The 12,340-nt window shown below is 59.6% G+C and overlaps 1 protein-coding gene across 9 annotated transcripts in view; it reads right to left on the bottom strand.

Moving 5' to 3' along the window:
• LHX6 (LIM homeobox 6) overlaps positions 1-12,340 on the bottom strand; it is a 17,660-nt gene extending 5,320 nt beyond the window's left edge. Inside the window, exons 1-9 of one of the 9 annotated variants that reach the window (XM_058853635.1) lie at positions 12,209-12,340; positions 11,549-11,689; positions 11,069-11,251; positions 10,871-10,992; positions 5,126-5,346; positions 2,785-2,885; positions 2,604-2,699; positions 826-1,000; positions 231-334 (exon numbers count right to left, since the gene is read on the bottom strand). In XM_058853635.1, the coding sequence (XP_058709618.1) occupies positions 231-334; positions 826-1,000; positions 2,604-2,699; positions 2,785-2,885; positions 5,126-5,346; positions 10,871-10,992; positions 11,069-11,251; positions 11,549-11,689; positions 12,209-12,283 (1,218 nt within the window). In that variant the 5' untranslated portion in view covers positions 12,284-12,340. The other 8 variants (XM_058853641.1, XM_058853637.1, XM_058853640.1 and 5 more) reach the window with 8 other exon arrangements.

Here is a 12,340-nt window from a genome sequence, read left to right as displayed (position 1 = left end):
GCACGTCACAACAGCGAGGGGTGTCCAGTGGAAAACACAGTGATGCCATTTTGACAACAGTAGGTACATCAACCCAAAACTAAGGGAAGACACATGGGAGGGTGGCAGCTGCCCGAGGTCGTGGAGAGGCAGTGATGCTGACAAGAGATGGCGGTGGCAGTGATGTTACACACAAATCTTGGCTACAGAGTAGGGTTGGCCCCAGAGCCTGGAACAGGGACTACATTTACCTTCTCACCCCTATTAGATAGTGGTCCTTCCATGTCTGCTTTGAGGTGCACTGGTGGAGCAGTGTAGGGAAGTCTACAGTGCACTTGTCCACACTGTACCTGACCTGTGGATGAGAAGAGGCTTCAGCCTCTGTTACTGCAAACAACACCCGCCCTCCTTTCGGCATGGATGCTTTCCACAGGGACACGCGGGGAGCAGGAGGTGCCCAGAGCCCCCATGGGCTCAGGGAGGGGAGAAGCCTCACAAGAGCCACAGAGCCAAAACCTCTGAGCAGGCACGACCAAAGCCGCCCATCCCTCCCAAATCGTTCTGTCAGAGAAAGCAGCTCTGCTGTCCAGAGCAGGAAGGACACCACAGACCCCACAGGACACACTCACGCCTCTTTCCCATGACACAGAGAGCGCTACAGGCAGGTAAAACCCAGGCACTGACTTTCCTGGGGACGACTTAATCCCAAGGGCAAAATTAATCAAACACGAGGAGCAGCAGCAGCAGCAGCACGGGCACCATCCCCGCAGCCGCAGCACCAGGAGGGTTTTGCCATCGCCTCTCCGGGAGCTGCCCCAGCCCTGCCCGAGCCTCGCAGCCTCTTACTTTCGATGTATCCGTGCAGCGTCACCATGCGGGCCCGCTCCGGGCTGCTGAAGGGCGAGTAGTGGATGTCATCGGACAGCGAGGAGGGGATGCGGGACGGGGGCGCTCCCGACGGCGGCACCGTGTGCTGCGGGGTGTGTTTTTTATGGCGGGCTCTGCAGTTTTGAAACCAAACCTGAAACAAAGCAGCGAACGCCGTGACTGCTGAGACACAATGGGTTAAAGTGGGGTCCTCCATCAGGGTCCTTGGATGGGTGTTTCTTCCAAGTGGTTGCAATAAAAGGAATGAAATAGAGAAATTTGCACCTCACCAGTTTCCACGGGTTTGTTTTACACTCAGCAGAGCAAGAGTGAAGCTGCAAAGCTTTGTCCCTGCAGAGCTTCCCTGCAAATGATGGGAGCTCCCTTCAAGGTCTTATTTAATTGTTAATCTGCGGTCCCAGCTCACCCAGACTAAAAGTATAGCTGAGATCAGTTGGGACACAAGCACTGGCAAAGAGAGAAGCAAGAGGAGACAAAAACGAGTAGAAGCTTAAACTAGGGTAAATTGTGACTTCAAGAATGATGAAAACAATATTGTTTTGATCACTTGTGGTTTATCATATTCAAGAACCCCATCAGCAGAACATTAAAGCTGAGAAAGGAGGGTATTGTGGTGGGAAACAACCACAGTCTGTGTGAGCAGCAGGTATGAGATCTCTGATCATATCTCACTGCTGCTAATTAGAGGGGTAGTTAGGGAATTACATCCTAGGGTTAAAACGAGTATGGAAGGGGGGTTTTATGCTAAAGAGGTGATCTGTTTCTTAAGCTTTACTTTTTGAAAGATAGCTGGGAGCAAAAATCTTCTCCAAGACTGAGTGAAGATCAGCTCACCAAGGCAGAGCACACTGGACCACAGAGAAGGAAACCATCATAAGCATTTGACAAATTGTTTCCTGTTCAAAGCGCCTTTAAAAAATATCCAAATAAAAAATCACCTGGTGTGCAGCCTGCTTGATCTTTTGCTAAATGAAGAATCTCAGTAACAGAGGCTCGAGCCAGATTTTCACACACAAAATTTAAATGTCATTGGCAAAACAATCTTGGATGAAAGCTCCAGATTTATTTTAATCACTCGTGTTTTTATTGTATGCAGAAAGTATGTGAGCAGAACGTTAAAGTGATGACTGTAAATGTCACTACGAGCCAAAGCTGGGCTGTCTGTGAGCTGGGAGTTGCAGAAGGGACATTTCTCTGTCCCTACGGCAGCACTCGCATTCCCGTCCCAGATCAGGCATGGGGACTTCCCTGCCCCTGTGTCCCCTGGGGCTGCAAAACCCCTTTTTCTTTAGACTTCTCCATCCCAATGCTCCCTGCCGCTGGTGAACTTTTCCTGCTCGTGGCAGGGCCGGCTGCCGGGGCAGCTCCCACACTCCCTGTCCGCGGCTGGGACCGAGCACAGCGCTCCAGGACCTCGTGCTAGCGGCAGCTTTCCCACCCAGTGATTTATTGCGAATGGCTGGGGCTGTTGGGGTTTTGATTCATTGCATCATAAGAGGGAAAAACAAATAGAAAACCCACGAGCGAGACAGAGAAAGAACGGTGCTGGCATCACTGCGGGAGCAGAGGAGCCGAGGCGCAGGGGAGGCAGCACCAAGCTGCTGATGCTGCAAGTCTGGGGCTGAGGAGCCACGGGCTGTGAGCCCTGTCTGGTGCCAGCCTCCAGCTGCCCCCTCCCTGCCCTGCTTGGGGCTGCTCGGCCCATGGTGGCCACCCCTGCCCGTCCCTGCCCTCACCTGAATGACTCTCCGGCTCAGCCCCGTCATGTCTGCCAGCTTCTGGAGCGTTTGTGCGTCGGGGTTGTTGTCCTGAGCAAACTGTGCCTGCATGACCTGTGCACAGAGGAGAGGAGAGAGGGGCTTGGCACCAGCCTGGGGAGTCACGGCCCCTCCAGCCCCCCTGGCCCTCCTGCCCTACCTGCAGCTGCTCGGCGGTGAAGGAGGTGCGGGCTCTCTTGGCTGGCTTCGGCTGGCTGTCCTGCTCCGAGGGCACAGCCCCCTCCAGCGTGATCCCATTGCCTGCAGGACACAAACCCTGTGACAGCCGCCTGCCCCAGCTCCTGCAGCAGCTGGGGGACACACACCTGGTGGCATCACAGCGTGGGACAGCCAGAGCATGCCCTCAGCCAAGAGACAACAGCCCTGGCATCACAGCCTGCAATAATGCAGTTATTGCAAAAGCAGCACAGACACCCAGAGCATCCCCTGCTGCTGTGGGAGCAGAAAGAGTGGAGCCAGCACTGCCACTCAGGAGCTTCCCTGGGCCCTTCCACACACAGGGAAGGAGAAACAACCATTCCCCAAGAGTTTACTGTGGAATTAAGAAAAATGCAGCAAGTGGTGGATGCCACAGGGAACAAGGTGAGACAGCAGCAGGAGGAGGGTCAAGGTGCTGTGTGAGGGCAAGCACTGATGCTCCTCTGGGCCTGACTCATGGTCACCACTTGGCCACATTCTCCAGGGAGAGGCTTGGAAAGGACCCTGTCTCTGCCAGGCTCACCAACATCCATCACTCCTGTCCCTTGCTGCTCCCTGTGACCCCGTGGATGCTGCCTTCATCAGTCCTTTCATTTGCTCAGAGCATTTCAGTGGGCTCTTTGCTCCTGTCCCCCACTCCGAATTGTCCCAGCACCCTGACCCAGCTCTTCCTCCTGCATCCCAGAGCAGCAGCAGCAGCAGCAGCACCGTGCCCATGGCCTTGGGGTGGCGATGCTCTGAGCAGCAGCCACGCTAAGGGGGGCACTCCAGGGGGGCACCGACCTCCCCCTTGCCCAGCGCAGTTGGGGCGAGCTCAGCCGTGCTCACGCTGCTGTGCAGCCTCCAGAGAGGGGGAGGCCAGAGCCTCTGTCCTCCCCAGGGCCCTGCTGCAGCCCGTGGCACGCCTGGCTGCTCCTGGCACTGCTGAGGGATGGCTGAGGGAGGGCAGCTGAGCAGGGCTGGCGCTCGCCTCGCTCCCAGGATGCGCCTGCACGGCCCGGCCATCGCTCCACAAGCTGGACCAGGCTGTGATTGTCTTGGCTTGAGTTGAAGGACTTTCTCATATAGTTTGACTTGTTCTTTTCGGATGATGAATGGGACTCTGACTTCAGCAACATCTGTTTATTTTTCTTGTATGTAAAACCTCATGTGCAGAAGAAATTGCTGGGTAATTACTGGAGGGGGGAGCATGGCCCTCCAACTCCACAGCAACTACAGCTCTCCAAAGTGATCCCACCCCGTTCTCAAAACCCCTTGGACACAGGTAGTGTCACCTGACACTCACCAGGTGCCCCAGCAGTGTCCAACACTGGTGCTCAGCCCACACCAGCAGGTTGTTCTGAGCAGCAGCAGCAAACTCCCCATCCCAGCCCACAGCTGGGGTGACAGCTCTGCAGGACTCCCCGCTGCCAGACCCTGCTGTCCTCACACCCTTCTGCTCCCCCAGGACACGTGGCTTCTCCCCCTCCATCCTTGCTCCCCATCACCTCCCTCAGGCCCCCACAGCAGCTGACCATATGGACCAACACGCCGCGAGCCACGTCCCGAGACGGGACCCTCCCGCCCAACTGGGCACTCTGCTTCGTCCTCTTACTCAAACACAGTAAACAGAAACACATTATTTTCCTGTCAGGTTGTTAATGGTTTCCACATGCTGCATGGGTCGGGACATGGCGTGTCACTCCCTGTGCCCACCATGTGCTGAAGTACTTTCCACCACAGGACAGGCCCTGGCACTGCCCGGCCTCCCTGCACACCACTCTGGACTAACCCCACTAATTTTTCCCCTGAGCATCTCTCTGGGCACTGCCACGCAGGAGGATGGGAAGGGAAGGGAAGGGAAGGGACAGGAGCCTCAGGGCTGTGTGACCTCGCTGTCACAGCGGAGGCTGGCTGGCCATGGCGCTGTCCAGCTGGGAGCGGCACGACCCCAGATGGGCAGGGCGGCTGGAAAATGATGGCAAGGTTTTGTCCAATCGCCAGTCCCACCTTCTACATTTATGACTCACAGCCTCAAGATCCCAGTGGTTTCCTCACGCTCCACACTCCAGGCTGTGCAGGACCAGGCACACAGGCCTGCCACAAGCCACAGGTGCTGCCAGCACATCGGCCACCCCACGAGCACCCTGCCAGCCCAGGGCCTTGTGCTCAAGCCCCCCCAGGGCCACCCATCACCCCTTTTTGGCAACGATATAACTGACCCCAACACCCTGTGCTAAGGCTCAGCACAGGGGACAGTGACACCCTCACGGGGCGAGGCCGTGACCGCTGGCGCTCCGTACCGTTCTCTGCCGCTCGCTTGAGGTTCTCTATCATGGTGTCGTAGTGGATCCGGCACAGCACCTTCTCCTCCACCAGCCCGAACTCCTCGCCGGTGGAGAGCTGCCGCTTGCAGGAGAAGCAGGCGAAGCAGGCGAGGTGGTAGGCGTTGCCCCGCGCCCGCCGCACCCAGTCGCTGGCGTAGATCTGCCTGCCACAGCGGGCACACTTCGTACCGAACCGGCTGCGGAGGAGAAGAGGAAGGTGAGGGCAGGCAGGGAAGGGTGAGGGCAGGAAAGGTGAGGGCAGGCAGGGGAAAGGCAGCACGATGCCAGGGTGCAGGCGCTGCTGCCGACCCCGTGGCTCACCCCGAGCACCCCAGCTCCCACAGAACCATGCATGGAGAGATGCGATGGAGCCGGCGCAGCGGCGCCTTTGCCGCGGCAGTGGCAGCAGCGTGGGCAGCAGTGGGGTGTAACTCACGGCAGCCCTGCAGAGCCAGACACGGCCGAGGGGCTGAGGTGACGCAGCGCCGTGAATCAGCTTCCGAGCCCGTGGGTTTTTTATTTTGATAACAGCCAGTGTGACACTCGGATGGAAACTGTGTCAGAGCTGGTTCTCTCCCGCTGCCATAAATCAAACCATGTGTGCTCTCCTCACACGTACAGGCACACACATCTGCTTTTTCCCCCGTGGAGGAGGTCTCCTCACTGTGAGAGGATGATGACTGTGCTGGAGTGAGCTGTGCTGGAAGGTAGCTCAGCACAGTGAAGAGGCAACAAGACAGCCGGGATCCCCTCCCCAGGTGTTTGTGTGAAAACCTCCATTCCTGTCAGGATGCTGATGGTCAAGGGCAGATGATTCACAAGGGAGCAGCAGGTGTGGCCCGCTGAACACCCAGGTCAGTGTCTGACATGAGGTGCCAGCCTTGGTTTGGTGCCTGCATTTCAGCATTACTGCTGCTTAAAATAACAAACGCAATGAGCAGCAGCAAGAGCATCAGGAGAGAAGGGAGCATCTCCTCTGCCACACCAGAGGTGGTACTGGCTCCAACACAATCACTGCACTTCCCCACACAGCCCCAGCACTGCCACTGTCACCTCAAGCTCCTGAGGGCTCCTGCCAGCCCCTCACCACAGTGGGAAATGGAGCCACTGGCAGCACTGCCCGAGCAGCTCCAGCATCTCTCAGAGCGGGCACAAAACAGCGACAAGAAACAGCCACAGCAAGCGACAGGAGAGACCCCGCACCACAGACCCTTCGGTTTGAGCTGCCCTGGGTTCTGTGGACAGGCAGAGACAGAGCCCAGGCCAGGCCACCAGGGCCACTGTGCTGCCCGTGCCCAACCCCACACCGAGGAGCTGCTGCCCACCGTGGGCCCAGCAAGATGTGGAAATACTGTCCTGTGCTGGGATTACTAATAGCAAAACTATTTGGGAGGAAAAGAAGGGTCTAAATTTCTCAGCCTGACCATTGCTGACCAAAAAAGCAGAAAAAAAAGAGGACATTTCTGTGCTGAAATTATACAGAGACTTAGCTAAGAGACTTCACTAATTTACTTCAGATGGGAACATTGTAAACTGACTTTGTGCCAGCTCGTTTATATAAACGCACAAACAAAAGAACTGTATTAATTTTTTATTTAGAAATAAAGATCATTCCTGTAAATTGAATTACTTTGAACAATGTGCTATGTAAACAGTCGTACTTGCTGAGCAGTATCAAGCGAGGGGCAGGCGTACGGAGCTAATGGCACGTGGTGATCGCCGCTCCCAGCTCGAGTCCCAGCCCAGGCAGGGGGAGCACAGCACGGGCATGGGGAAACTGAGGCACAAGCACCACAAAGAAAAGGCCACACATCCCCATCACACATCAGCTGGGATGTGGGAGAGGCACCCAGCTATCTCCTGAGGACCAGGCGGGACCCCCAGGTTGGCAGCAGTGCCCAGGGAGCCAGACAGGGTTTGCTGAAAGGCGCGGGGGCTCGTGAGGCCGTGGCAGCAGCACAGGCAGAGGCTGCTGCTGCTGTCCCTGCAGAGCCATGGCATGAGCAGAACCCGGACAGAGGCTGAGGCAGCAATGCAGGCACACGGCTGCACAGCCTGCGGCACCAGCAGCCACTGACGCTGCGCCTGCGGCTCTCGGCCAACTCCCGTCTGCGGCACCACTGCAGCGATCAGAGCCAGAGCCAGGGCCAGGCACCAGCACCCGCTGTCACCCAGCAGAGACTCACTGCAGGGACAGCCACCGTGGCACCACCACTGTCAGGGACACAGGAACGGGGAGAGAAATGCCTGCAAGAAATCTGCCCCGACCCATCACAGCTCAAACACAACACGGGAGTTTGTGCTCACTGGGCTCACAGGGCAGGGAGAGCCCAAAGAGCCCCGTCTGCTTGGGGCATAGAGCACCAGGAGAGGGGCTCCACAGAGGGGCTGTCACCTGCCTGGCAGGGACAGGGATGGGAATAGGGACAGGGATGGGAATAGGGACAGGGCCACACTGCAGCAAGAGACACAGAGACAGAGGATTTGTCCAAGCCCAGAACTGTGGCACCAGCTGGAGCAGCATCACCAAACGCTACCAGAGCCGTGGGCTCCTGCCCTGCATACATGGTTTGTGGTCAGATGAGCAGATGCTCTCCCCAAAGCCTAACTCTGGGAGATGGAAACTGACAATAATGTTACCAGCAAAGACTCATCTCATAGAGACTCATCCCAGGGAGACTCAGCCCAGGAAGACTCATCCCACCTCCCCCAGGGGCGGCCGCATCATCTGGGGTGCGGGAAGAGCAGAGGTGGGAGGATGCCCTGGTGCATCCTGTCTCTCCCACGCCGCTTGTACCCGGGTGCCGCAGCTCCCTCAGCCCTCCTGTCCATCCCTGCCTGTGGGGACAGCACAAGGGGCACCCAGCCTCAGGGCCACACACAGCTCCAAACATTCCTGTCCCCTCCTGGGTCCTGTAGGAACCTCTAACACAGCCCTCAGAGTCAGCTGCAGCTCACATCTCCCGAGCCTCGCCGCAGAGCAGCAGCGGTGCCTCAGCGAGGACCTTCACTCTGCACTGTGCCCGAGCAGGAGCATCATCCCTGAGGGACATAACGGCGAGGGGCGAAGGCCACCTGAGCCACAGCCAGGCCAGTGAGCCCAGGGTCACCTGCCTGCAGACTGCCCACCGAGGGCACAGCAGGAATCACACTGGGATCATGCTGGGCCTCCGGGCGGCCAGAGCCGTGGGAGCTTGGCTGTGAGCAGCCCTTGCATGGCCCAGGAACACAGTGTTCTGCTCAATGAGCTCCAATTTTAATTTGGTTCTCCTTGAAGCGCTGCAGCCTTAGATGCCAAATGTAATTATTTGACAAGACACAGGAAACAGCAGCATTTGCTTAAAAATGCGCACAAGGCCATGGAGTCACGGCAGAGCCAGCACCTACGCAGCCCCTCATGGGGACAGAGAAGGGACACCTGGACAGAGCAGGCCTGTCCACAGTCCCTGTGGGCAGTGGGGCTGTGACATGACAGCCCCGTGCCTGACAACCCCTTCATCCTCAGCATCACCCAACAGCCCCAGTGTGAGGGGAATCAGCGCTGCAGCAACAGAGCATCCGTGTGACCCATGCAGAGCATCTCACTGCCCCTTCCATCTGCCTTGGCTCCAAGGACCACACGCGCTAGGATGAGGTTTCTGCTTTTCTTTAAAAAAAAACCCACACATTTAATCTGCCTCAAATAATAAATAAAATTTCCCAAATCCATCCCAAGGATCAGGTTTACCCCGTGCCACGCACCGGGTTCCGCTGGCTGGAGTCAACAAGATGCCAGCCAGGATGATCCCAGGGCTGGGTGGGTGCAGGAGGGGGCCGAGAGAGCGAACGACGAGGGGAGTTCGCCAGGAGCAGCGGGAGGGATCCCAGCCCTGCTGAGAGGTTCCCGCCGCACACCGGCACCGACGGCGGTGGCTCAGCCCGGCGGGTTCTGCCGCGGGAGGCGACGGGAACGACCCCCGCCCGTCCCCCCGAGCAGCGCACCGGGGCCGGCCCGGGCTTCGGCCGGGGACCGCGGCGATCCCCGCGGGGCCGGGGGCAGCGAGGCAGCTCCGCACCCGCCGGGCTCCGAGCGCCGCCGCTGCCGCCGCTCGGAGATTCACCAAAATCAAATTTAAAAAATCTCTCCAAAAATCTCTCCCCACCTTTCTTTGCAAAAGACAAGTGAGGAGCGCGGGCTGGGAGGCCCCGCTGTCCCCGAACGGGTGCCACAGGAACCGGGAGCGTCCTGCGGCGGCTTCCGCGATTTTCGTTTTATTTCCCTTGGCCCCGCCGGTACCGGCGGGCAGAGCCCGGCTGCTCCCAATGGGATCCGGGCTTCTCGGACGGGGAGTCGCGAAACAGATTTTTTAAACATTGTTATTTGCTATATTTGCTCGAAGGTCATTTCGAGATCCCGGCGCTACTTTAAAATCGCCTTTGGAAAGATCCGCTCTTAAAAACAAACCAAAAATAAACCAAAGATCAACGGCACCAGAACGGTGATAATTGAATGAAAACGCTAAAATCGCCCCAAAATAGCACCGCGGCCCCGGGACCCCCTTGTGCCGTTCTGTGTTGAGTGGGGAAAATTTCGCTGAAATCACCGAAAATTGCGGTTTGAAAATAATAACAATAATAACAATAATAACAACAATAATAATAGTAATAACAACAACAAAAACCACCACGGGGCAGGACGCAGAGCACCGCAGCCTCGGGACTGCCCCGGTTCTCCGAGCCCCGCACCCGCCTCCGTGAGCCCCGCACTCCCGGCGGCACCGCACCGAGCCCGGCGGGGGCAGGGGCTGAGCTGCGGAAAATCGGGTAATCGCAAACCCGTTAATAAAAAACACCGGAGGAATCTCCTTGGTTCCCCCCGAGCTCCCCTGCCCGCTGTCGTCGGGGCAGCCCCGAGCTCTGCCGCGGCCGGAGGATGCTCCGAGCCCCCCGCGCCTCGCCAGGGTCATTCCCATTTCCTGCCCGCCATTCCCTTTCCTCCCGGGTCAAACAGCATTCCCTCATCCTGGTAGGATGGAGAAAGTCAGAGCGGGGCTTCCAATGTTTAGTTAAAGCCCGGCAAGAAGCTCAAAATACTCAGTCCCCTCGGGAGAGTCAAATTGGGGGAAAATTCGTGGTTCAAGGTTTAGAACAGAAAGACTGTCGAAGCCAGAGCATCCTTCCCGCGGGACAGGCTGCCCCGGGTGTGCGGGTGCGGACCGAGCCCCGGGTCCGGACCGAGCCCCGGGGCCGCAGCCGCTGCCCGTCGTTCGTTTCCGTTCCGTAACGCGCTCCCGCCGCGGACGCTCCGGTCATCGCGGGCCCACAGGGCTGACAGGGGTTCCCCGAAAGCCGCTGGGCACCGCAGGCTGCCAGCACCTCTTTACCCTTCGGCAGGAGCCGGGACGAGGCAGTTTGAGCCCCGTTTCCCCCCGCGGGACCATCCCCGCCACGCCGCACCCCCGGAGCCGGGCGCTGTCGCCGCCGAGCCGGGAGGAGCAGGAGCTCGGGACGGCCCGCACAGCCCGGCCAGAGGGCAGCAATCCCTCTGGGCGGTTGTGCAGCTGCAGCCCAAATTCCCTTCTTTCCTTACTCCCCGTTTCCTGAGGGTCGTCTCCCACCCGGCTGCTCCAGGGAGCCCGGCGAGTTTTCCAAACCTTCCCCACTGCAGCGCCGGAGCGGCCCCGACCCCGCGGCGGCCGGCGAGGGCTGAGCCCCTCGGAACGGCCTCGGCCCGGTCCCTACCTGAAGTAGTCCATCTTGCAGAAGATCTCCTTGTTCTTGATGTAGCAGCTGTGCTGCTGGCGCAGCGAGGTGCGGCACACGGAGCACTCCAGGCACCGGACGTGCCAGATGAGGTTGTTCACCTGCGGCAGAGAAGGGGCTGAGACCCGGGGCCACCCGCCGCCCCCCGCCGCCCCCGCCGCCCTCCGCCCCGCTCACCTTCAGCAGGTACCGGTCGAGGATCTCCAGCCCGCAGCTGGAGCAGACGTTTTTGCCGGCCGACGGCGTGGAGGAGGAGGAGGATGGCGGGGAGCAGACGGACGGCGTGGAAGGGGTGCTGGGCGCTGAGCGGGCGTCCTCCTTCTCCAGGGCTCCAGGCAGAGGCTCCCCGTCGGGCTGCGACTGCGGGCAGAGCCGCCGCGGGGCCGTCAGCCGGGGCCCCGCCGTTCCCCGCAGCACCGAAGCGCAGCGTCCCGCCGGGTCCCCGCGGTCCTCGGCATCCCGGGCCCGGCGAGCACGCACAAACCCCCGACATCCCCAGCGGGACCCCGTAATCCCCGGTCCGACGCGTCCCCACAGCCCCCGGCCCAGCGGATCCCGGTGGGTCCCCACAGCTCCCGGCACCCCCGGCCCAGTGCGGCCCCGCATTCCCGGCCCGGCGGGTCCCGGCTGGAACCCGCAACCCCCGGCCCCGCTTACCATGGCTCGGGAGTGCGGGTCGAGACAGCGGGAGCTCCCCTTGGGCAGCGGCTCCGGCGGCATCACCTTGATGGAGAGAGCGGGAGAGGAAGGCTGCGGCTCCATGCGCCGGGCGAGCGCGGGGCACCCTATATAAACCGCCTCAAAACAATAAATAAGAACTTTCTAGTGGCCATTTAAATCCTTTGCAACAAAAGCTGCGTCTCTTTAATGAAGCAATTTGAATGTGGATTGAATTCTCCCCCTGCCTGCACTTAACCCGGGCCTCTTGAAGTAATCGCTCGGTTCCCATGCGAGCCAAGGCGCTGAAAAACCCCCCAAACTACCTGCAATTAGAAATTGCCGTAAATGCCCGAGATAAGAGGTACCAGAGTGTCAATTCCGGCTGTCAATCAGGGAATCCATCAGGCCACCCAAAGAATTGCAAATTTGATTTTTTTAATGGTAGTAATTAAAAATCGAAATTCTTCCCCCTCTCCCTCCGCCGAGCACAAAACGCCCCAGAAAACGCCGGGATGGAAAAATCCACCCCTCTGGCGCGGGAGGCAGCGAGCGGCCCCGGCCCCGGCCCGGCCCCAGCCCCGGTACCGGCCGCCGCGGGGAGCCCGGCCCCGCTCCAGCCCCGCTCCCGGCCCCGACGGCAGCGGCGGCAGCGCTCACCTTGCCCGCCTGGGCGCCGGCCGGGGCGCGGCGGCCAGGGCCCCGGGGCTGCCCGCCCCCATGGCTCCGGTGCATGGGGCGGGCGCGCCCCGCTCCGCCCGCCGCCGCCGCGCTCCGTGCCCGCGGGCGGCG

This window comes from Poecile atricapillus, chromosome 20 (genome assembly GCF_030490865.1).
Source record: "Poecile atricapillus isolate bPoeAtr1 chromosome 20, bPoeAtr1.hap1, whole genome shotgun sequence".
Lineage (NCBI taxonomy): Eukaryota > Metazoa > Chordata > Aves > Passeriformes > Paridae > Poecile > Poecile atricapillus.
This window is presented reverse-complemented; position numbering and strand designations above follow the sequence as displayed.